The sequence below is a fragment of the Haliaeetus albicilla genome, chromosome 26 (assembly GCF_947461875.1).
Source record: "Haliaeetus albicilla chromosome 26, bHalAlb1.1, whole genome shotgun sequence".
NCBI classification, from domain to species: Eukaryota; Metazoa; Chordata; class Aves; order Accipitriformes; family Accipitridae; genus Haliaeetus; species Haliaeetus albicilla.
Window position 1 is genome coordinate 16,932,024 of NC_091508.1, and position 27,124 is coordinate 16,959,147.

General features: G+C 39.8%; 1 protein-coding gene across 22 annotated transcripts in view; it reads right to left on the reverse strand.

The window, feature by feature from the left end:
* Window positions 1–27,124, reverse strand: part of FNBP1 (formin binding protein 1) — a 101,698-nt gene that overhangs the window by 26,652 nt on the left and 47,922 nt on the right. For all 22 annotated transcript variants that reach the window (XM_069770556.1, XM_069770572.1, XM_069770571.1 and 19 more), the window contains exons 5-8: window positions 21,746–21,808; window positions 20,807–20,911; window positions 6,930–7,058; window positions 5,034–5,180 (exon numbers count right to left, since the gene is read on the reverse strand). In XM_069770556.1, the coding sequence (XP_069626657.1) occupies window positions 5,034–5,180; window positions 6,930–7,058; window positions 20,807–20,911; window positions 21,746–21,808 (444 nt within the window). The remainder of the gene's footprint in view (window positions 1–5,033; window positions 5,181–6,929; window positions 7,059–20,806; window positions 20,912–21,745; window positions 21,809–27,124) is intronic.

Consider the following 27,124-nt stretch of genomic DNA (forward strand, 5'->3'; position numbering starts at 1 on the left):
AATAAAAGCCTCTCCACCTTCTGCTCCAAGATCAGGGCACTTTTCTTGGTCTTATTTTTACTACTATGATGCGATTTAAAAAAAAAAACAAAAACAACACCTAGGCACAGCATAGTGTCCTACTAAAACAAGGCACTCTAATGTGTAAAACTTAATACTCTGATACTAAAGTAATAAATGTAAGTTAAGACCACAACAACCACCCCACACAGATCAAAAGTTTCTCACCTGCGCCAGTGAGAATGTATTACAACTGGGAACATAAATGGCTACAATCTCAGTTCCGTAATAGATGTCTAAATAAACAATCTATAGAAATAAAGCACATGAGCTTTAGTATCAAATAATCCATTATTCTCGTTATGAAACTCTAGGCCATTTTGTAAAGGTATCACTGAGGCCAGTCATTACTCAAAATACCAACACACAAAAAGCAGAGGACTTCGGTCTATTTATGAAAATTAAAAATACCTATCATTAAAGCATAGGTCACTATAGTTAACTAGAGATGATGCTTAGGAAGAGTAAACTCAGTTCTCCTCACTCCAACCCTCCACTGAGCTGCACAATCCCCGAGTCTGACCAAACCCAGCAATGTTGTCATTCCCTTCGTTTTGTTTCCAACACAAAAATCGAAATTCTGATACAAACATCTTTTAAACACTTTTTCATGTCTACTGGTGAAAATTACTAAGGCCCTATGATTGTTAACTTTACTGACTAGAAAAGCAATCATACTTCAGTAACTGAACAGATAACTTAGGTGACTCATAACAAGTATTTAAGGTATAGAATTGCTGGGCATGCAGCTGTAAGCAAACTAGTGGAAAATCCCAAGAAATACTCCTATATAAAGGAGCCCTTGAGTGATCACACTGCCACAAGTTGGTCCTTGTGAAACGGCAGGAGTTTCTCTTAAGAGCTTTACCCAACAACTGAGCAGTCCAAGGTCATGCAGGTAGCCCAACACCTTGGTGCAGGCAGCGGCTGGGAACTCCACGTGCTGTCATTAAAGTCACGTACCCTTTTGGCACTAACTACTAGATGCAAGTGAGCCATACACTGGCTGCACACTGTATGCAATGGTGTTGCTCTTTTTTACATGAAGGTGGGAATAAATCAAAGAACAACATACAGCATTTTTCCTGGTCAGGTCTACAAACACAGTTAATTATACATAAACTCAAACTCAGACCTCCGCTTGCCAAATGCCTTTAAATCTAATGGACTCCAAAAAATCTTAACACATTTTTTCATCTATTTAACTTCTTGGTAAGAGAGATTTTTATGTTATACTGTTCTAACAGTTTTCTTCTAAGATCATTAGAGAAACTGTGCCACAGCACACAAATATCTTACTATACTCTAGAGAGGAGCACCACCATCCTGTTCAGATAAAAAAAAGACGAACTTGTTGCTTTGAAGGCATTTCACAGATTCTGCTTATGTCCGTAGGTAAAACACTATTAATGAGAAATCTAGTGGGATATAAACATAACCAGAGGCCAGGCTCAACTGAGCAAAACACAGCTATAGGAAAAGCTTTGCAAAAATCTTCATGGGATTGTGCAGAAAATGAAAGTTTAAGATCCTCAACCTATCAGGTGCACTGTGAAACTCCTACACAACTTTTAGGGAGGTAGAACACCACTTCTATTATCTCATCCTAGTCTGACATTAAAACTTTCTGATATCTAAACATTTGAAGAGATTTTTAATAATAGTCATGAAAGCAAGATGAAGAAGGAAGAGAGATGAGACTATAAACATACACAAGGTTACATTAAATGCTCTACTGGTATTTTAACCTACGCATGGAGCTTTTCGTTTTTTTCTCTTAATTTTACAGTGTTCCTTCCATTTAGTCAAAACATCCTTCCACTACAATGAAGCTAAAAATAACCAGCATGCTTCATCTATCACAGAGATAATGTCATAACAGGAACTCCAAAGTCCATAATAAATTAATTTTATCTGCTGTTACAGCCTTCTGAAGCAAGTTCTGTATAGGTTCACCTATATATACAGCTTACCCTTGCAACATAACCTCTTGTGTTGTCCGAGTTGTTAGAAAGAGGACATGAAAAAGAAGCATATTTACAATTGCACTAGAAACACAGGGCTAACCAGTATTCCCAGCTGGATCCAGACAGTTTCTATTGCTGTTAGCGGGAATTCTATACACTTCAGTAAGGGTATAAAGCAATCATATTTACCCAGTTGCAAATTTAGTAACTAAGTCTGAAAGACTGGCCATTTTGCAAGTGGGCATGAGGCAGAACTTTCTAATATTTAAGCTGCAGAGAATATAGAAAGTATTACATCTGTCCCATATGTAATTCTGGTTCTTAACACTATCCAATGAAACAGGGGCCCTGGAAGAAAAGTGATGTTCCAGAATCCTGCTAACATCCACAGAGGGAGGGAACACGGAGCTGACTGTGGAAAGGAAGTCTGGTAGAAGGCTGCACTTCCACAGTTTCAGAGTCACTACAGAAATACATCCTTCCTTACTATTTCACTACACAATTTTGATGCTAGAAATCATAGTGGTTCACAGACACCACAGGAACTCCACCTTCATAGACCAAGGTTTGTAAAAAACCTACCCAAAGCTGAAAATCGATTATCAAAAAGCTCTGAGATACCTACATGAAGTGCAAGGTTCTGCTGCTTTTATTTTGGTTTTCCTTGTAAAAAGTAATGCCTTACCATCAGCTGGTAATATTTTACTGACAGCAAAAAAAGCTGCAGAACTTGCAGGTTCTTCCGTCCTTTCAGCTAGAGTTGTCACACAGTTTGGTACACAAGGTAAGTTACTAGAATTAGTGATTTCTTTTTTTTTTTTTTCCCTCCCCTTTCCGACCAATACATCTTCTACATTAGTTGTGGTTGTTCCATTTAAAGCCCTGGTTTTTGAACTAAAGTTACTACACAAAGAGCAGAGCTTTCATTTAACGTCTCCCCTTCTTCAGTAACTCTGTATGTGATAGCTGGGTAGAAAAAGTGAAAATAAACCCAAAGGGTACAAAGACCTAAATAAGAACTCCAAATGTATCACTGCCTTTTGTCAGTGTCATAGCATCTGACCTTATACGTTTCAAGTTTGGTGATACTGTACTTTTGTTTATGATTACCAGATCCTGGAGATCTCCTCCCAGCTGGGAAACACATGTCTGTGTAGGCCCAGAGTTTCACACAATGCTTTTCCTGCTGAGAAGGCTCTTGGTTTTGCTCACCATTGTACTAGCTACATTATCACCAGCTGTCCTTGCATTCAACTTTGAAAATGAGGTCCGCTTCCAGGAAAGTTGACTACAACACATATCTAGTCGACCTTCCTATCCAAAGTTTTTCAAGCTTGAAAAAGACGAGTGAAGGAGACATCCTCCAATTTGAATCTTTCAAGGAAAAGGAGAAACTCTCCTGATGGCAGCCGAAGAGAGCCCAAACTTGCTTCTTAGAACATTAAGGGGTGAGATAGGAAAGGTCTGCTGTAACACTCTGCATTAGCAGCAAAAGCAGTACATTATCTAGAAATAAAGAAAATACAGCTTTTTAAATTGCTACTGTGTACACTTATGGCCATCCTTATAAAGTGGCAGGACCTGCATACTGCAGAAGAGCAGGAACAAGCATATCACTTCTATCAGAATCAAGAAAGTTAGAAACTACCATTCCAGAGCAGAAAAAAATCCTTCATGATATTTAAGGAAAAAGAATCCTTTATGGACATAACTGTTTTCCAGATAGAACATGCTAAACCCTTTCTAATTATTCATATATAATGAATTTGGTTAAATAATTTTTTGTTAGCATGGTTTTTACAGGAGATCCCTTAGTTATCAATGCTCAAAGCCACAATTTTCTAATGTCATAGAAAACCTGACTTGAAGGTTCAAGCAGAGTGTAGGCTTAGATATGAATCTCCCCAACATGATTTCACCATGCAGCACCAAAAGCTGTACCTCAAGAAGGGTACGTTGTTCTAACATGGGAATCTGTGCCCCAACCCCCCCTTCTCCCACCCTCAAAGAGTAATTTTCAGATTCCTTGGTTTCCTATGCTGCTCTCTGTGAGAGCAATTGCAGAGCAGAAAGTAGTGGATTCATTTCAAAATTTCAGCCTCAGGCTTATGCTGCCAGTTAATGGCAGTCTCCAGGCTCTGGGCACTGAATAGCTCAGCAGAGATTCCAGTGAAAAAGGCATATGGGAAATTCAGACAGCCAGCAAGACACATGCTGTTTGTATTTGAAGCACTAATGCAGTCCATGAGAAGGGCTGAAAGAGCAAGCAGAGACTTCATTTACGAAGGGAGCAGATCATTCAGAAAACAAAATAGGGAACACATTTGCCCTTGTACGAACTGTACATCAGGAAGCTCAACTGAACTCTTTATCAGCCTTTTTATCAGGAAGGCTTCTTTTTACTCCTACAATGATGTTCGGAAGTCAAGATTTGCGAGACCTCATTTACTGATTGCTAGCAAACCTCAAATCTGCAAAGAAAGATTTTACAGTAAAGTAGAAATTTTGCCAGAGTTGTTTGCAATAATTTATGTAGCCAATACTTCAAATACTTCATTATAAAACTAACTGGAATAAAGACATTTCTGCAATATTCAGTTTTCTGACTATTAGACATAGAACCCAACTGAATAAGAATTGGTGATTATTAGGTATCTGGAATTATGCCCACCATCTTCCTTATTCTGTGCAGAAGCCTATTTTTCAATTACAGTATTTCAAAAAGTAATCATCCTAGTGAAAGGAGAGAATATTCCTAAAATGAAAAAAAAAAAAAATTGAAAAAGTGTGGCAATAGAGGTATTTCTGCATGTTAAGTAGATTTGGGAAATAATCTGAGCACATCCTGCCTCAGACAAAGTAGCCTGGGACAAGAAGCTATTCTTTGTTTTAATTCTATGACTATAAAGCTCTCATGCTGCAGCCTGGACCCAGGATTTAAGTCTCCATATGCAAGTGATCAATACTAAAGATGACAATCAACAATCCAAACAATGTAACACTTACGTTCTTGTGATCAATTGATTCTGCAGCCTTCGTTATTTCATCCAGACACTTTCCAATGATAGGGATCACTTGGCGGTCAACCTCTGCGAAAGTTTTCATAGATTCACCTATCCTCACAATTCTTCTTTCCTCCATCTCTTGTATTTTCTAAAACATTACATTTCATTCAGATCAAGTATCAAGATTAACTTCACAGTTTCAACCAATTTTTCTCCCCAGCATACATCAGCTGCTCTACAATTTATGACTTAAATGTATTTTTAAGAACAAACTAGGACAGCTCTTCTCATGAAGGCTCCAAGTGATATTGTTCCCCCAAACATCAAAACGTCATTCTAAAAGTAATCTCTGTTACTATTACTGAGAATTTTTCAATTAACTTTTTATGTTAAAAAAGTGCTGATTTGTCAAAACCCCAGCTTTAGACTTTTGTAAGGATGGCTGCTAAGGCTTTTAAGAGAATTTCTGCAACAATAAATTCCTTCATTTTCTGTGCATGTTCTCAAAGATCTTATTTTCATTCCACTGCAGAATCCAAGCAAACAAAAATCTTGATGTCTCCCCTTCTCCTTTTCCCTAGAAGATAATTTTTGGTTTACAGGCAGTTCTATACATCATGTATTGTTCACACCAGGGCTTCTCAACATATGCTCCCTGTTGCTCATTGGATTCAGTGCCACAATCTCCAGCATCTATTCCGTGGGCCTCTCGTTTACAACAGAGGGAAACTGGATGTGGCATAATGCCATTACGACAGATTATGACAGGATACAGAAGGGCATGAACAGGAATGGCCTGTTTCACACTAGACTGCAGGAACCTTATGGAGCATTGTCAACTTAAAAATCTCCATTGCCTTGACTGATCCACAAGCAACAAATTCTTCACAAAAAACTTATTTCAACATCTAAAAGAAAGCACTAGAACTTACTGGTGCACTGGTAGTGAAAAGGATACATCTGCAGTACTTTAAGCACGCTCACCTACAAATCAGAGCACTTACCAGACCTAGCATTGTATACAAACATATTGCAAAGATTTTATATCTGATGCCAGGGATAATTTATCTCAAGACATTGGTTTGAAATACCATGAAGCAAAAGAGGAGGTGTCCATTTAACTATGAAGTTTCAGCTATGCATAAAAAAAAATGCCTATTTGCTACACAACTATCAGTTATTTCTCATCAGATGATAAGCATGTGACATTTTCTCCCTTAAAGAGGTTGTATTTTCCACTTCTGATGCTTATGACCCATTACAATGGAACAGTCATTTAGAACTTCTGTTCTACTACATTAATCTCTCTTTGTTCAGTCAAGCACAAACTCAGATCTTCAGTCAGTACAAATCTGATGGCTTTTTTGTTCTTTCTCTACAGTCTTTCTCTAGGCATCCTAAGACATAATCAGCAAGCTTACTTAAACCCTTTGACATTCACTACTGCAGAATTATTGTGGTTTAAACACCTGTGAAGTCTCATTTGAAGATAGGTTATAAAGGGCTGTGAGCCTTTACAGATGTAATGATGCCCAGCTGACTCCTGCCGCAATAATGCAAATAATGCTCTCATTCCCCAGCTGCATGGACACAAGAGTTTAACAGAGCAAGACTGTGAGGATTCCAAAGACTACAGTAATCTGTCATGACAATAAATGTCACCTTCCTCATATATTATTATTAATCACTTGTTATCTAGTCTAAGAGAAAGGGACAACTTATCCTACCAAGCTCTCCATCTCTTGGGTTGACAGACTGCACATAAAATTTGCTCACAGCAACAAAAATCACCAAAAAGTAAAAGACAGAGTCATAGAATTGAGGTGATGTGCAATACGCCCCTCTGTTCTTATCACAAGATTATGAGCTACTCGAGGTTAGTGCCAGTGACCCTTACCTGGAAGATGTTTGGTATGTGTGTGTAGTAATGATCATGTTGCTCACTGTTGAACTTCTGTAAAGTGGAAGAATACTCTGCCTTGCTGTCTTCTGCCATTTGATGTCGCAGCTGGGCTTGCTGTCTTGCCTAAAGAAATGCCAAAAGAAATTTGTAATTTATACTACATGGAAAGAAATTGCATTGCATTACTCCTCATCTTACTATCCTTACCACTAAGCAGCACAGGAATATCAGCATATGGGTCTCTGAACACTTCATCTTTTGGTTTACTCCTATTTTGTGAAACAGTTCATCTATGTCAAGCATAAGCCTGCAGTGTGCACACTGCTGCTGTTCTTTTCTTGTGTTACAACCTGCTACTTCCATGAACCATTTTGCAATCCATGAACAACCTCTGTATGTAAAACACCAAAACAAGTTTGCCCCTCTACTACCCCACTTAATGGGCATGCACATTTTCTGTATGCTTGTGGACACTCTTCTTGCTCCACCACATGCCCTGTTGGATGGCACCAGCTTTTCTCTAATGAACTACTTACCTGTTGGCTAGCAGTATTTTGGGGGGAAAGGTAAGCAACAAAAAAAAAAAACCCAAGCGGTTTTGTCTCATTTCACATGCCTTAGCCAACATAATCATGACAAAACATCTTAATTCATGCTCCCACTCTGCTCTCTGCAAAGTCCTTTATCTACACCTCCTTAAATAGCATTGGCACGAAGTGCAAAAGGAAACGGGAGCCTGAGTAGCAGCTGAGACACGACTCCCCTATTTTTACCCACACAGATGATTTGCTTTGCTACCCAGCATAACAGAACACTGGGCAATTAACCTCACTTCTTTACCTAGAACAACCTGTCCCTGAGTGACCCTTTTGTATTTTCTTATTCCTCCCCTTACAATTCTGCTTCCCAAGGCTTTCTGTTATCTGTTTCACTGCCCAATATTATTCCCTTACTGTCTATCCCATCTGTTTATTTTAGTTGCCTTTTCCTTTCTTGCTGTTGGCCTTCATACAGCAGCTCTTCCTTCTCTTCCCTTCCTATGCAGCTCCCTATACCCATACGCCTTCACTCGCTGTCCTGTGTCCACTTGTTGAAGCTAACCTCTCTCCCTCTCCACATCCACCCCACCGGAGCTCTGCTGCCCACCCTGCACTCACGCAGCCCCTTCTCCACCTTGCCCACTCCCACCTGCCCCAGCAGAGTGTGCTCCACAGCTGTGGACCAAATGCTTGCTCAGGCAAGAGCTCTGTCATTGATTGGAATGAGCTCAGGACTTGGCTTTGTAAATCTAAACTATCCTGAGTTTGCACGCATTTTTTCAGCACTCATGGAGCCTCCTCACCCTCCTCAGCCAACCTAGCCTTCAACAGTGCTGCGAGAGTCCAGAAAGTGCTATGTTCCAATCATTCCCTCAATGTCAGAATAACCCCTTTAAGAAAGGGGAGAGAAAGACTGTTTTAAAAATTATTTAAAGCATTTTGGAGTGTTTCAGGGAAAACAGCACAACAAATCATTTTAGCATATTCCAAGTGGGCTCCCACTAAAAACAGTTCAGAATGGGGTTATTCTTTCAACTGTTCCAAGCAGACAATAGTTTCCTGACAATAAATCCATGAAATACCAAATCATGGAACATTTTAGTAATCATAACTGGAAGGTAACAAATTCTGCCAGAAGGTTTCAAATCTCAATTTGCAAAGAAGTGGGCTTCCCTCCCGTTTGTCCAGCTCGTACATCTCACCTAATAATTTACTTCACCTCAATTCAGCTATTTCTTTTGCAAGCGTAGTCAATTGTAGGAATTTCCTAAATCCCCCTTCACATTCTTTGTACAAAAATAATTCAAGCACAATGAGAAAATGCTGGGCACTGAGTGCATAATAGGAGATGAAACAGTAGCATCAAATGGAAAAGACTGCAACTATAACCAAATAAATAAATCCAATAAAAGAAAAGACAGACTTTCAACTTTGCTTGTTCCCCATAAGTTTTAACTGTCCACTAACTCCTGTAAAGGATGCATATATAACTTCAGAAAATTTACCTGCTGCAATGAAATTCGAAGAAGCCATATCAATCATTTTTCTGCCCAAGTCCTACATAGCTTATTAAACTTTATCATCCACACACTCATATATAGTTACATTAAATATGAGTGGAAAACAGTATAGCCTTGTACTACAAACACAAATTTACCAGCAAACAAAGTCATCCATGGAAAGGCAGACAGCTGTAAGAGTAATGTATGCTTGTCTCCCAATCCCTTCCTCAAGTCCCAGCTGCTACAGATCAATATCCATTTGTGAGGCCCATTCTCTTCACCTACCTAAGAGCAACCCATTGTTTGAGCTGACTTCTACAACAGCCTCAGTCCCACTCATACAGCTGTCTTTTTTTTTTTTTTTTTTTTTTAATAGTGCAACTCAGGAATTTGTCCCTTGACTCTATTGTTGAAGCAGAAAAACAAGAAATCCATTATTACACATTTCCAGGCAGATCCAGCAAACATTAAGCCATCAGAGTTCATTTTCATGAGCAAGCTCATTGGCTGGATATGAGCAAAGTAACTCTGAGCTAAATGTATACAGTAGATGCTCAGTTTCCAAAATGATCTTAACTGGCCCCAAATAAGAGGAGGCAGCAGATGAGTAAGTAAAATTGGGTACATTCCAAAACCAAGAATTTTTGTATGAGAGCCCCAGTGATGTTTTGTTTCTCCTGGCCATTTAATGCATTTGGCAAGCTTCAAACAGTTTAAATATTTTTCCAATGAGGTATTTGGATCTTAAAATAAAAAAAAAAGTCTAGAATTTTTTTATTACTTCATTTGAGTATGTCACTCACTCTAATATCATCGCTTCTAGTATTAACAGAATTGTATTTTATAGCTAGGTTCCTGCAATCTGCTGAAGCACAGAATGATAAAAATGAGTTGATGACATTAAGCTTCACATTCAGAGTAATGGATGCAGTGGCCTGGAGCTGCACAGAATCACAGGAGCTATTTCAGGAGTAATTTATAGTTGAGCTTTACAGAAAATACATTTTTGCCTTCTTTACTGCTCACTTGTGTACGCAAACAGCTTCAGAGAAGGTATTTTTTTGGCTTCTTAGAGTTAATGTTAAAATATTTGCTCTGAACAGTATTTTCAGGAGGAAAGGCTTTGGAATAACTGGCCTCTGGAAAGCCAGACCATGACTTCAGATATAAGAGGATGATACTGTGATACAGCTTTCAGGCAACATACCCTCTCCTTCAACTGGGCAGGGATGACTGAGCAAGAGCCCATGTTTCCAGCACCACATGTGAAACCATGATCCAGACCATCTACAGACTGCCAGATTACTCAGTAGTAAGAGATGTCAAGGCTAGGTACTTGTAATGCAACAAAAAATCCCCTCCCCTCTTGAAAGGAAGAAAGAATGAGGTCACCTTTCGGCATCATGAAAAAGCAGAAGAGAGTACATACATTTGAGGTATTTGCGGGGAGAAGAAAAGCAGTTTGCTTTCAAATGCATGCTTCTGCACACATTTGCAAAAGATACACAGATTTCACACGCTCCCCTCCCCAAACATACCTTTGTAACATCTTTTTGTCCCCAAATAAACATGCACAGTGTATATACATATTGCCTCCTCTCCAAAGTCTGTTTTTGTTAAGGCAGTTCTTCTCTGAACTCATACAGCAGGCAACAAAACCAAAAGGTCACATATGCCAATGCATGTCTCATCAAAAAGCACTCCCAAGAATGAATGACAGCCCAGTATCTGCAGCACCATTAACCTTGCAACAAGCATATAGGTAAACTTCAGCTTTCCACTGCCAGGCAATCAGATTTAAACACAATCACACCAGAGGAGTGTTTTCTATAACTAACTGTGTTAGTAATAACTTTCAAAGCATTGATTTTTAAAAATCGGTAGAACTGTAGCTGTCTTCAGCGCTTAAAAAAAAAAAAAAAAAAATCAGGCCTCAACAGCACTTATCTTAACACTAAACTCAATAGCCATATGAACTGGCAACACACACTATGGCTTCTATCTCTTCTACGAGGTACCAGGAAAAAAACCAAACATCATTCTCTCAAGATTATTTTATCCACATTTCCTGCAGATTTTCTACCTAACCACTGAGTTGCAAAACCCTGACTTTCAAACAGCATCAAAAGTTAGTTCCAGATGTTTAGATGACTCTACCAGGAGTCCGGAGATGGCAGGTTCAAGCTAAGTGACAGACACCAGGGTGGGAAATTGATGCTCTAACATCTTTCATAACTGAAGTATTTACAGAAGGATTTCTTTCCCCTTTAAAATAAGAAATTAGAAGATAGTTAACCCTGCAATGCTTTTACTCCAAAGTAACCCATGTTAGGGAGATACATTTAGTCTGAACCCACTCATCACCTGCTTGAAAAATCCTGCAGTTTAGCAATATGATGCAATTTAAGTAATCACTGCGTATCAGAATGAGACAAAAGAAATGTGGACAAAGGAAAGTTCTCCATAGTCCTTGCAAACATGCAGTACTAGTAAAGCTTTATATACTGGTCTGAAATCAGTCCTAGTACTTTATGCCTTTGACCAGCAGTTGGCAAAGCAAAATTTAACAGAGAAAGGGGATACGGACATCTTTGTGATGGGCACTGTGGATCCTGAAGGTGTGAGAAAACTATAGCAAGCTGCCATGCGTTACACGCTGCTTTCAGAGAATTCAGAAAATAAATCCTTGTATAGTGTTACTTGCATACACCTTCTCCCCACAAAATCCAGTTCGATATGAAAGGCAACTGGTGATTAACTGTAGGAGAAGTTTTTTAAAAACAAGTACACTTTCTGCCATTTCGGTCTCCATTACAGAAAAGAATGAAGGATATTTTGCTGAGGACTATTTTCTAAGACACATTCCAGAAACAGCAAGAGGGTCAATAGACATACTGTCTTCTGGGTTTACACAGACAAAAAAATGCAGCTCCTCAAGGCTGTTATGGTGGGAGTGATATGAATAACTGAAAAGGGCAGAAAAAAGCTTTGGCTGCTATTCAGCTGATCCACACTAAGTGGAACAGTTCAACTTCTTAGCAGTCGCTCTTGTCCAGAATGGCAGAATTTCCAGTCAAAACTTTGGTGTAGTTTTCTTTCTTCTTTCTTTTCTCCCATTCCGCCCCCCCCCCCCCCCCCCCCGCTTTTTTTTTTTTAAACCCAGACAGCATGTGAGATGCATCACTGCCAGGCCACTGCCTGCCAAAATAGATCCGTCTTTGGTAAATCCAAGATCAGACTAAAATGCAAACAGAAAAAAAAATCACCCCTGCCCCCCCTCAACTACCCAATCCCTTCAAAATAGCTTAATGATAAAGACAGACTCAGAAACACTTCACCAATTTCAGGAATGCTTTCAATTGCTCACAGATTTTTCAGCTGCAGGCTCTGGTCCTCCCTCCACAGACAACCTCACATAGCCGCTCTCTGTTATGAGCGGGCACCATCACGAACAGCAGCAGGGCGCCTCTTGGTAGCAGCAACACTGGCAGCGTTAGCAGAATCATTAATAACACTGGGAATTCTGCCATGGACTTCAAAACAGAGCCAGGATTTCGGCTTTGATTTACATAGCCTCCAAATCAAGCTCCATTGTTTACTATTTTACAACAACCCATTTGGTCTCTCTGAACTGGCAAGCAGAAAAAGGTTTTGAAGTTTGCTTTCCTGAAAGCAAGAAGGTAGAATGGGGGGTGCAAAATAACAGGCAGGAAAAAAACCAAGAAAAAAATCCTTACTTTTAACATGGCGGTGGGGGGGGGGGGGGGGGGGGGGGGAATCTAAGAATCTGTGGATCTCCAAAATCCTTTGGCTGAATATAATATACAAATGAGCAAACCAGTGACACGAGAATGGAAAAATCTTCATTACCAGATCTCAGGAATTGTGATCTAGTGCAGTCACATTGTGCATAATTCTGCCAGACTATAGAAGTGCACACTGACAAGAGATATACCAAAGCAACCAAACACCACTGAAGCTCTGACAAGAAAGATGGACCAAATTAATGGATCTGGGACAGTAACACAGTAAGCATGCTGCACAAGGCTCTAGCACAGCTCTTTAATTGCTCTGGTCACATCTACACTATTTAAAAAAAAAAAAAATCATATTGCAAAAAGGACTCAGCTAACTGTGTCAGTCCTATACTCGTATGACCAGTCCTGCAGCATGACTAAAGGCACAGTTGCTTGCTGATTAACAGAGTCTGACAGCTAGAAGTTACTTGACATTTTACTTAAGTGAACCAGCCCAAGACTTCAGTTGCCTGGCTTTAGACTTCAGCTCTGCTGCAGTGCTGCATTTTCCACATGTAAAACAAGTGCATAGCTATTCCTATCATGTCCAATCAATTGCCTCAACTTAGTCTGTAAAGTATTCAAAGCAATCTAAATGTTGTGTAAGGGAAGGACCATTACATAAGAATTAAGAACAGCAGCACATGCCACCGTGACACATGCCAGAGAAGCACCTCTCAACACACTGCTCCAAGGCTCTAGTGAAATAACTGCCTTGAATCCAAAAGTTAGCCTCCTTGCACTGCCATTCTCATGTCACGAATACTAAATATCCAAACTCTCTGGGTGCCCAAACTGCAAATCCCTGCTAACATCCAGTACCTTGCCACACAGCTCAGAGAAAAGCAGTTCCATGAGGATACCTAACAAAAGTCTAGTTTATTACAAAAGAAGGTGTTCACAGTGGGCGCAAGGCCATGTGGACTTGAGGGAGGAGGTAACAGGAAAAGATGTATTCAGAGCAGTGGTCAACAATGTTTAAATGATTTCTGGAGAACTGTTTAGTTGTACTACATAAGCAATTAAAAACTGCGGTGTATAAATGTAAGTATTGAATATAAATAATGGAAATTATTTCTTGAATATAAATAATGGAAATTATTTCAGGACTGCGTAATAGATTGCTTAGCTCATACTTTGAATACTGGGCACAGTTCTAGTCATCTCTCTCCAAGAAAGAATTTACAAACATGGCCAATGCAGAATGGATAGTCAGGGTTGAAGAAAGTTACCAGTATGAACTTGCTAGCCTTAAAAGCCAACTTTATGGGTAAAATACATTCACTTAAACTGAAAAACTTACAAACAATAAGCTAAATCCTGAGGTCTCTGCTTTATTTTCCCTTAGTTCTTAAACAGGTGAAGATATCTGTTCTAATATTTTCACCGAGTAAGAATGACTATAAACAAGCTTTCCAATTGCATAGCATAAAGCGATTGCTTTGCATTAGCTAAAAATGCTGGTTATATTACATTTCTGATTGAAACTGCAGTTGATCCTTAATTCAGAAGTTGCTCTTAAGCCTCCCCTTCACACCCCCTTTCCCTCCCTGACTTGTTTGCTCCTTTAGCAATCTACCTCCCAACAGAATTCTATTGTTAACAAAACTCAAATTGGTATGTAGAGCTTTACCGCAGAGGAGTACTGCTAAGAGGAAATGTAAGTTCAGATGGATTTCCTTATCTTACACTAAAACCAACTGGTGCTTCTGTTCATTGATCTCTTAATACCAAACACCGTGTATGCATGGGATAAATACAGTTATTTATTAAGTTTTCCAGCCACTCCTGCTGCAGTCATTAAGTCTTTATTGACTAGAAATCAAACCTCCTGAATTCGTCATGATTCCAAAAGGGAAACAGCTGCTATATACAGTGTCACAGACAGCAGGTTGTAAACAAGGCTTACTCTTCCAGAAATGCAAATGACTGCCCTGAGGGACTCCCTGTGTTCGCACATTATATCATCTATTAGGAAAGAAGCAGTTCAGGAAGGAGACAGGGGTCTGCGCAACCCAGAGAAATAATATTACCATGAATCTAATGGCCTTAAATCACGTTACAAAGACTGCATTTGAATTGACGGGAAGTTTGACCCACGTCACAAGCAAAGACACAGAAGGGTTTAGCCAGCTCCATCTGTGGAGCAAAAGAAAAGCAGCTGCCTAATCAAAGTACATAGAGCTCACCACCACACAGAGAACATGGGAAAATCTTATGCAACTTCTAACTCTCAAATAACAAACGCACAGGCCAGGCTCTCTTGCACTATATGTTCAGGACTGAGCCTTACGCACCTTGCCTGCGTATTTCACTGAGACACTACTGCTGCTGCGCTTTTATGAATTCACAGCAGAGTATAGCAAAAGCAAAGCCCCCGGAACTATTCACTGCAATAAGTATTTGCCATATTAATGACACAAACACCGTACAGCTTGTCCACCTTCTAACATTACCTTTGCATGGCACTACATATTTCAAAATGCTGAGAAGTTCATTATGTCAGTAGGTGCCTCGACGTGGGCAGGAGGAGGGGATACAACAAGCCCCACTGTCACAGGGCAGGTAACTCAGCATCTGCTGAAAAATTAGGCCCATTAAGTAGTTATGGTCTGCAGAAGGCAGGCACCCACAATCTGAGGTTATGCTGCAGAGTTTATTGCTGACAGTCTTAACTGACTAAAACCTCAGTGACGCACGATGCAACAACACAGCACGGAGCCAGGGATGTTCCTCTATGGTTTGTCTGTGGGGTTTCAGTGATGCACACCGCATCCAGCTCTGTTGTGACTTGACTGCTGTTATGACAAAGTATGCTGTAAACTGTATGAAGCATAGTGCTGCAACACAGATCAGAAGTTTCTCCAGAGCCCAAGTAAAAATAGCTTAGTGCACTCTTCATTGTGAGGATGAGTAAGTTCTTAATGAAGAGATTTGCATCCCGCAGCGCAGCAGCCTACAGGCTGGAAAAGCAGTTTACCACTTGACAGCATAACTGCGTTTGCACAGGCAGGAAGATCAGCTTATTCCAATTTCAAAGTAGCACTATTTCTACATCTATGTTCAGAAAGACTTTGCCAGCGATTCAGCTCATGACTACCCAAGGCAACGTAAGTGGTCGCATCTTCTATCGGTAAGGAGGGAGATAAAGACTCTCTACATTGCATTGGAATTGATGGTGAGCACCCAGGGAACATGGCATAAGAAAAGAGAAAAAGAAACTTCAAGCGTGAAACACCAGTATCTCTCCGAAGTTATACTTACAGATGAGGAATTAATGTCATGCTGATATCGTGTTATGAGATTTTATGTCTTTAGGCAAATCTTAAGCTATTCAGGGACTCCAAAAAAATTCTTTGATACAGCAGACATAACCTGATCTGAAGGTCACAGAGCAAAGGGGAAAGCTCCTAGAGATTTCAGTAAGCTTGAGAATACTTCTATTTCCCTCAGCTTCTCCACTCAAAACCAAAACAAAACCAACCAACCAAAAAAAGGCCAGTACATCTAAAACTCATAAGTAACTCAGAGTCAGCACAGGAACAGAACTATCAACTTTTAAATATCTTTTGTTTTTAGATATGACATAGGATTGGCCAGAGAAGAGAGGAGGGAATGGAATGATAATTCTGTAACAATAATTTTGGATAATTTTGGACTAAGTGTGATTTCAAACTGACAGCTGGCTGACTTGCAACAAGCTCAAGCAACTGTAAGCATCTAAGAAAGCAAATTCAGTAGGAAAACCCCTCTGCCCCAGAAAAGATTTCTGAATATCACAGGATACAAATAAAATCTTAATACAAGCTCGTCGGGTACGGGTTGAAGACTTACTGAAGATGAGTCAGTCAAAAACCCACAGCAAAACAAAATACCTACCCCATGGTTTTAGCAGTGTCAGAAGCTTCTTGACTTAAGAGAGTTAAGGTCAAATTTGTGCTTTATGTCTTTCTAAATCTACCACTACTAAACTACTTTCTAAATCCACAACACATTTACATTAATCTCAAAACAACTCAGGATGGAACCTTCCTAACATAACAGGAACAAAAATCAGAACGAGGTGATGAGCCCCGACTTCAGAACAGCAGTTCTGCGAACTCAAGTACAGTTCATTTTTTACTGCCTAAAGCTGAAGCTGTTTTCTGGCAAAATTACGACCGTGCTACTCCTCAGCAAAGAGACAGATCCTCCCTGACACCGAGTACCTCAAAACTGCTGTCCATCCCTCAAACTACTGTGCAAATCAAGAGGCAAAGCACTCAACCCCTCCCATGGTTGGCCTCAGCCACTTCCTCTTTAAAAACAGATTCTGAAAAGTCTACTTTGAAAATAAACCTTTAGAAAACCAGCTGATTTTTTTTTTTTTTTTAATTGCAAGAAGTCTGCAAAGGCACCACTAGGTACCACATTATCCCATAAAGATGTCAGCTTTTTAGTGATTGCAGCTCTAAAGAGAAGGAACAAACAATAGAGCACTTCCTTATATGTACACCAGCTCTGCGCTGGTGACAGAGACCATTTCCCCAAATGGGCAAAAAATTGAAGCAGCTCCACTGTGGTTTTTGAAAGAGAACTGCTTTACAGCACACATCCCACTGCGATCCAAATGAAGCTAAAGCTTACAGTGATACCTACAAGGCTTCCCAGTATTAGCATCAGCATGTTGCACCATTTACTTAGTTTATAAGGATATTTTCACAGTACAGCTTTCTGCAGCACAGTAAGCTTCCTACCCTGACTCTGCTGAACTGAACTGACAAAACCTTTGTGCCAAACTGCACTTTGTGTCGACACTTAAACATCTCCCTGTGATTGTCAGCTGCTGGTAATTTAGAGGCTCAGTATGAACACAGGAAGGGCGCTCAGGGGCCCTTGTCCACTCTCCTTTGACTCCTGCATAAACTGTGACCACTGCAGAGATTGAACACAGCCTTTTGCTCCATGTTCCTACACCAAAAAAGGAGATGGGAAGAAACAAAGCTAAACACCCTGCTCTCTCCAAGAGCAACCACCAGACCGGCTGGCTGCAAAGATGATCAAGCCCATAGTGGCCGCAAAAGCGGCACAGAAGGCACGTGCCTTCTGCATATCGAACCTGAGCTGGTCCTCCAGGAGGAGTCTGGACCTCGGTGCAAGATACCCATACTGCACATCCAGCCCTGCCCCTAAGCACACACCCGAGGCCCTTTGCAAAACAGTCCTGGAGAAATAAGGAGGAAAATAACTCTTAATTTGCTTCTCTGCCACTATTCTGGTTACTTAATCCTAGCTAATTGTAGGACCAAGAGTTATCCCTTAGGCAAGGCCATGTTAAGTGCTTGTTGCTGGCAGCTGTGTCACAGAATTTCCTGCTGCAGTTGTCAAAGGCTACAATGACTGAAAGCTGGAGAGATGAGAGCATTTCAGAGCCTCATACAGCTTAGCATTAGGTGCATTAGGGAATTGCATCTATATATTCTTTTGATTGCATGCGTCATTGTGATCACTGCAGAATTTTAACTCCATTACTCTATAATGCATGACGCAAAAAATAGCTCTAGTGTGTGCTCATAATTGCAGGTACAAGCTAAAGTAGCCAAGGTGACAACCTCAAGCCAAAGAAATGAGGGGAACTGATCCCATTGCTTGAAGAGCACCTTGTTCCATCAAAGTGAATAGCACTGGCTCTGAACACAGCCAAACTGTCTGCTTTCCGGGCCAGACAGATTTTTGGGTACTTTTGGGAGTAGGAATGCAGCAGCCAAGCCATAAGGGGCAAGAGAAATCAGAACTGCTGCAATAGGAGGAGGTAAAGTCATCATATTGCTTCATTTGAAGCCGAGCAGTTTCTGCATCTCCCTGGAGCGAGTCCCCAGCAGCAGCGCTTGGTTAAACAATATCCTATTTTGCACTTGGGAGTTATGTAAGAGCGGTCCCAGTCACACGGGCAGAGGGAAGCAAAGAAAGAGCATTATTCACAGCCTGACATGGATGAACCCAGTTTAACACATGCACTTGGAAAACACTGTTCTCTCTGTTCAGTAATATTAGTTCACATTCCACTCGTTTTGATAACCTTTTCCTTCTCCATCTATGCTGCTGACTGACTGGAAAGTCGACTAATGCCTTCTCCCAAGATTAGCCAACACACATAACTGCAACAGATTTATTTTTTTCCTTTCAAGATACCACTGAGCCTCATTTGGTAATAAATAATTTACAAATACATACAATAATAAGCTAGAGAAACTTTGAAGAGAAGCCCCTCTGCTTCATTTTACAGGGAAAGAGCACCAGAGTAGGAATTGCTTCCCAAAATTTACTTAACACTATCAGATTGATACACCACTAATATATAGCCTTTCACTCTGACCTGAAAAGGCCACCCTTAGAAAGGGATGTAGAAGGAAGAAGCTTCAGCCCTCTATTTCAAATAGTAAGTCACATCTCTGTATCCCTTTGACACGGCCTCAGCTTTGAAAAATATCTAGGGCAAGTCCTAATTTTATCTATGAAAAAAAATGTATTCTAAAATCACTTTATACAGATAAAGCAGAGATGATTCTCCTCTGTCAGAAAAGCCCACATGTGGTGTTAATCTTCAACAATCCTGTACATGCATTCATCTGTAAAGTGCCCTGGCAAATCCAGAAGACAACAAAGGATCAAATCTGCATGGTGAATTTACAACTAATAACCAAGCAAATTACAAGACCACAGAGATATTTTTCTCTTTGATATGCAATAGCACTTCAGGGAAATTTTCTGAGCTTCTTTTTCATTTACTGTCCTCATTTCTAATAGCATCCTTGATGCTATCTGCTATGCAACCTCCATGATGCTCAGCATACTAGAAACATCTTAAGATCCCACAGTTGTAAAGAAAAATTTGTATACGAGAGCTTCCCGGGATTGAATCAACTGAGAACAGAATGAAGCAGACCTCTTGAGGAGCAAAAGCTACATTTTACAAGGGCTATCTTGGACTAGAAAAGATTCCTTACCTATAATTCAGTTTCCTTTCCTGTCCCTGTAACAAAATGTTTGGTGTATTTTCAGCTTCCCACCCCTTCTTTTTTTTGTTGCCCCCCCCCCCCTTTTTTTTTTAAAAAAAAGAAACAAACCTTTTCAAATATTCTGGCTACTTTCTATCTACATGAATCAAACTCAAGGAAGACAAAAAACTGCCCTTATGCATTGTAATATGGCATTTTTGATCTACATTTCTGCATCCTCTGAGCAGATGTGCAACACCAAAAAGAGAAGCAATTTAAACATGCTTTCTCTCTCTCCATTGCTTCCTTAAGTTACAGGTACATCACTGGACTTGGACATTTAAACTATAACCATCCTTCTGTACATCCAATTTTGAATCAAACTGAAGAAACAAAATATTTCAAGTTGGATATGCTGAAAGAGAAATGTGTGTTTAAAATTAAGCATCAGTTCAAAAGCTTCACTGAATGGGGTTCAATGTATAAAAGCCACGAATGACTCTGCAACCAGACAGCAACTGAGATATGAAAATAAAAGCTACGCGCCATCTGTGACAAGCATGGTTTCCAGGATTCTGCATAACATAAAAAGCTGTAAACCTAGGACCATGAACAACAATCCGGGTAATACTTCATTGCAACCAATGACATCAGGACATCTTGAAAGTGTTGCTCAAAAGGCAGAAAGTTTAGCTCTACCTGAATCACAGAGCGACCAACAACGTGTGGTAACTGCAAGCACCCCTCAGGGAGCCCTCACAAGCTTGACTGTCACAGAATCTGGGGTGTTAGTTAAAACTGATTTTGCATAAGCTCATTTGGGGCCATGTCAGCTATGTTAAACTCAGATATCACCTTCCTGAAGAAAACTGACTGTATCTGTTTAGAATTTTTATGCAAATATAGGTCTCTGCAGAGATCTCCCTATTTTTAATTAACCTACAGACTGACTTAAGTGAGGCATTAAGCCTCAGAAGGTTTATCCTACCAATGGGATTGAGGAACTAAACCCATCACATCCATGTTTACAAACAGTCTCTCCACCCTCTGGCTCACCTTTTCAACATCTGCTTTTGTAACATTGATGTCAGCATCCATTTTCTCAAAATACTGCTGCGCTCGATCAGCTTCTTTGCAATCACGTTCAAACCGCCTTTTGCTCTGAAAAGGAAAAATGGAAGCCTTCATTACGGGAAACAAACATGATACCAAAATCTACCTAAAACAACACCTGCCCCTGAACTGATCTGCTCTAACAACTGTCAGATTTTAGAACTCACTTGTTTACATTGGAATACTTCTCCATACTAAAGCAGTTCAAAAACCAAAGTTACCAGAAACACATTTTTTGTTCCATTCTTCAGGCTGCTTGATTCTACCAACATCACTAGTATTTCAGTATTTTTCCCTGTTGGCATCTCTTCTGCTCTCGTAGACCAAATCACTCCCTTCCAACACTTAACTCCCTCGTTTTTGTAATGCACAAGGGAGTTACTAAGATGCATATATTTGCGAGTAGGACTTTTGGTTACTGATGCCCCCTTTCTTTATCGTTTCCTCTACTTACAATCTCACTTCTCATTCATCACGTGAATGACAATTCCAATGTATTTACTTTTGAGAAATGGCACCTTACTCAAGAGATGTTCCCATTCAATTTATTCATGCAATATGAAGCTATTCAGCTTAGAGTGGAGTATCTGAATAGGACCCTCAGGGACTCTGCATTTCCAGCAATGGTTAGCACACTTTTCAAGTCATATCAAATAAAATGCTACTCATGATCAACACAGATCCCACAGAAAGCCAAGTGTACTATTAAACCAGACTTTTTTGTGTCTACCAGCGTATTTAAGACAGCACAGTTTTAAAAATCCCACTTCTACGGCTTTTATCCATACACCATTCTTTTTCCAAATACAATGTTTGGAACAGTGTCTGTGAAAACAGTATAAAAATGACTTAAATGTCACATCTGAGGAAGTTTCCACTTACTGCTTCAAGTTGTTTCCAGCAAGTTTCAATATGTTGTTGTGCCTTTCTACCATCATGGAAGTGCTGTTTAGAAAAAGAAAAGAGAAAAAGAAAACATTTTGAACAACAAAAGAACAAACAGTCAATTATGCTCAAGGAGTTCAAGGGAAAAAAAAAAGAAAAAACCAAAACCAAAACAGAAATGATTCTGACAGCTGTGTTCTGCAACACTGATAAATCGAGCAGGTGTGTGATGACTATCTAATGTCTCAGCAGGCTGCAGATGTATATTTGCATCAATTATAATGGTTAGTTAGACTAAGGCTAATTAATCCCTTTAGCAATTCTACCTTGTATTGTTCACTGTATTTCATAATTATTGGTTTCCCATACCAAGAAATCTGAAGCACTTTTATCTGAAGAGTATTTCTTTGGTTACTGACTGAACACTAGCTCCAAATTAAAATTTCTCTCTACATGGAATTTACCAAGATGCCCTTGATTGGCACATTCTAACAACTGGTATTTGTCCTGATTTTCATTCAGACTCAACACAAAACCCTTTTCTTCCTAGTTACTGGCTGCGTGTGCAAGGCCAGCTGTTCATTCTCGAGAGGTATTCAATTCTTTGGGTCCCTCCAGAAACCCTCCTCTCCCACACACTGGGGGTGTGCGTGCGTGTGTGCACACAAAAAGGTGTTACAGAAGTTTTAAATATGAGATATCAGCTACGTACTAAATGAAAAGGAACTTCTCCTGACATGCCTTTTGGAGCAAGACTCTTAATTCTAGTTGGTTTAAATAACCGTTCTTAGCCCTTACACAACGCTCATCACCAGAGAATCTAATATGCTTTAGATGTTACACACTCTATCTTCCATACACCTCACTTTTCCTCAGGATAAGCAATTCGTTCGAGATCACTGCATAAGTCAATGACCCAGCTCCAAACAGGGAAGGCAGCCCCCAACTGACTGCTAGAACAGGTTGCTTACCTTACAAACCACCTTGTAAAATAAATAATACAGCAAGCTACAAATAGGAAGAGAGATGCCTTTCTGCTGTATTATTTACTGGCAAATAGGATGTTTTACCCTAGTACAGGTATGGTTTCATGCAGTAAACTTGAAAAATAAAGGTCTGATATTGCCAGATAATCCCACTGCAACTCACTAGAATTAATGTATTCTCAGGCCCATGCATAATCAGACACTAGATAAATCTTAAGCAACATGATATCAACAGTCTGTCAGGGTAGAAAAGCTCCGGCTACAGAACAGGAGCCTGCCACAAACTGCCAAAATTAGAAAAATGTGCCTGCAAGCACTTTATAATCGGCAGCTACTTGGTTTCCTACATCTTCCACTAAAGCAACTGGTATTTTCCTCTGTCAGAGGCAGGTTTCTGGAGCAAACGTGCTAGTGACACTTCCTAGCTGCCTTTCTGGCTCCACCAGACATGCCAGTAAAAAAAACCCAAAACTGCAATTCTCTGTCACACCACATCCAACAGACTTGTATTGCCTTAAAAATCACAACCTTCAACTTGCCTGCAAGAACAGAACACTACCACACTATCCTGAATGCTCTGGATACTATTACCTATAGTCCCAAACACTGGCTGTTAAAGAGGGATGCTCACCTATTGTACATAGGGATACTCTATAGCTTTAACTTTCTGGACAGTGTTTATCTCTGCACAAAAATTCTCAAAGGAGAGAAGAGAGGCACAATGTCAGTAATGCTTTTAATCCTGGGCATGTGCCATTCTCAGCTCTGGCTCTACTCCTGCCTACCGAGGCGCGAGAGCGTGCAGCAGCCGGGCCATCGAAGGGAGCGCAGCTGACAGCCTGGCACTGCCGCGCCTGGGGAGAGACACCTTTGCCATGAACCCTGATGGTGCTTGTGCAGTTCAGACCCCCGCCTACCATGCTAGGCTTCTCCAAAAACTCAGTCACCACGTTATGACATTAAAAAAACCCCACACATAACTGTAAAACTGCTGGGGTGGTTGGGAAAGGCTCCAAGTAGATCTCAGTTCCTTTTGTAGATCCTCATTTCCTTTCAACTCTGCATGTGACAGATACCACATCTTCCTTGAAACGCTCCTCACTTCAGGCTTGCTTTTGTAATTAGAGTTTAGGAAAACAGTCCCAAGGAACAACTGTAATTTAACACCACATTTTTCAACATTTTGCTAGTGAGCATAGAATTCGTGAAAGTCTCTTAACAGTGAAGCCGCAAGTAAAATTACTTGTCTGCCTTCGTACTGCGTTTCCTGCCTCCATCAGCCTTTGCTTGCGTGCTCCCCTCTTCGCTGGCTCTGATTTTGCTGGAGCGTACGAAGGGACTTGATTTGGGAACAGCTGGCCTGCATGAAACCTAATACTGTCAATGACCCATAAACCTTAGGAAAACAACATGCCAGGTTAATTTAACAGAACACAATTGTATATAGGGGCTGAAGGATGAACTTGGAATCAAAAGCATATCAGATAACAGGACTACCCTGAGCACACATTTTTAAGCCACTTTGCAGTTAATCAGTAATGTAACTTTAATTTTGCACAAGCCATACCTGTTATTTCCAAATTTACCTTCTCTGTAAAATAAACTCTACAGGGTCCTACAAGTACACACGAGAAGCAGTAAGCGTGAGCGGTATGGTATGGCTGCATCTTTCTGTATTTTGCCTTTTTTTTTTTTTTTTTGAGCAGCTCTTTTACAGAAATGGAGCACCAAGATGTAAAATGGGCATTACTGAAGATTATTAAATAGTGAAACCAAGGAACCAATGTCAAGTAACAATCTGATAAATACAGGTGCACTACATTTTGGAGATTTCAGTGCAATATTGCCTTTTTTAGTTCAAACATTTTCTAAATATATTTATAACCCCCAATTCTTGTTGTGTTATCCCATATATATCCTTGTTATGGGAGATAAAACTACACATGATAACAGATGCAATATGTATTGAGAGCACTTCTGCTTTTGTAAATCTTTTGCCCTCAAAGGATGATTTCTGCCTTCTGAAAATTCATTTTTGTATAAAGCAACTTAAGTGTGACCTTCAAACTAGTTGTGTATTTCTTCACTGCCTCCATTTTATGGGTAAGAAAAATCGAAACCGTATGGTTAAGTGATCTGCTCATAGTCATACAAGAAGCCTCCAGTTTCCTCAAACCCTGTACTACCTTCAACTTCTGCAAACTCATTTCCTTTACAATCTTCTTTAACAGCAAATGTCTTGTAGCTTTTTCCCCCCAAAAGATTCAGCAAAAATAACTTTAAGATCAACTCTTCCTTGATAAGATTTCAAGATAGAAGTTCCAATTTAAATCAAATAATTGGTTATTCTACACCTGATGGTTCAGCAAATAGGAACATGACAAATGATTTAGCAAATCATATGGAAAACCACCATTCTTAATTAGTCACCACATTTCAGCAGCACACAGTGATGAATTTAGAGTAGTTGATACAATATAGAATACTACTTTTTTTTTTCTCCCCAAGCTGAATGTCCATACTAATGCACCTTAATCAGGCTTTCTATTTAAAAAACTCAGATTACGAGCAAGATACCAAATTAACGAATCACACTTCAAGCATGCCATTAAGACATTTGCAGCAGCAGTGTTGGTTGTTCACATGCCACGATTTCCTCCAGACTTTTCTGCCACATCCACAGCATTTGAAGCACACATTAAAAACATGGTAAAGTGACAGTTTTGTTTTTATTAGTGTTCACTACCCGACCTCCCTAAATCACCTTTATCTATACTTATGAGTCTTAGGCTAGTAGTCACCATGCCAACTTTAACATTTCCCTGAGAAATATTTTATCCAACCATTAGACCTACTCAATAGCTTAAAACATAGCAGCATTACCCAAACTCAAACCATACTGGCTACATGATCACGACTGTCCATTTTTCCTGTGTGTTATAGCACAATGCAGTTAGGATGTCACAGGGTGCTCTGAACAATCCATACTTGGCCGTGTTTTTTGACTGGATGCCTCCATCCATTCTACACTCACAGGGTAAGACCCAATAATCTAGGTTTCAGGTGATCTCACAAGAGTTGTTAAGACTTGAGAGCTTTTCAGCACAGCATTAAGTTGCTTCTGTGAAGACTGTGGATTAGATCAACTTTTTTTAAAAAGAGCATTCATTATATTCTAAAACCTCCCAGCTCAAGGAATACTCAGCTACAGTAAAGAAAGAAGAGTTTTAGGAAGAGCAGGAAATCCACATACACACACACTGTACGCGTGAGTTTTTTGCTTTTTAAATCAAGTCATACCAATCGGTGTGCTCTCCTCATTACCATGCTGACTGTGTTCGTAACAGCTGGGGAGAAATTCTGGCTGCTGCACAATCAAAGACAAAACTCTCATTGACTTTTGTTAGGCTCAGATTTCAGCCATGTTGATCAAAACACTGGGTGCAGCGACCGAGCTACCTACAATACAGCGCCTGTTACTGCCAACACCATTAAAATAAGTAGCAGTGGGATATTTTTGCAAAACTTTCTTGGTATGCAAGAGGGTTTACATAGCCACACAGCTCTCAGAGCAGACAACAAATGCGTGTTAGAAGATGCCTCTTATCTTCTTCCTTACCTTTTGAGAAGAGTAGTAGAAAAGCAAGACGTAGTTAAAAGCACCTTATGAAGGACAATGCAGTCCAATAATTTTGCGGAAGAATTCCTGTGCAGTTTTAAATTAACAAATTGCCTGACTACCAGCATGACAACAGGGCTGCTTATGCTGTATCAAAACCTGACCATGTGAAATACTTTAAGAAAGGTTGTAACAAGACAGCCTTGTTTTTCTTAAGGAAGTAAACAGCAATTGATTACATGGTTAAACTTAAGATTTGCACATCTACAGTCTGTTTATATTAGAAATAGTCAGAAAAATAGTCTTAGTTAATTTATATGCATAGCATATGGTTCATTTGACAACATCCTACTTAAGAATTTTCAAAAGAGAGATATATGACAAGGCTGCTTCATTCTCTTTTCTGTTTTCAAACTAGATAATACAACACACTGAAAAAACTGTCACCTTTGCCTTCTGTAGCTCTCAGCTCATATTGATAGTCAATATAAACACAGCCCTAGCAATGTAAGTACTTCCTCCTCCAATTCAAACTCTATCTCCATTTTTGTTACAAGTGATTCCTAAAATAATGGCCAGTGTTTAAAGCATTCCAGAGACGGAAATTAGAGAACATTATTTTTTCCTCAATTTTCTCAGCTCAATTTGCTAAAAGCATTGTCAAATGTTTTGCTTTTCCTGGCTGCAAAGACAGGAAACAATCTCCTCAGAAATCTTTGTTTCCAAGAATAGCAACATGCTCTTGAGGTCTTATCGTTCTCATTTGTAATA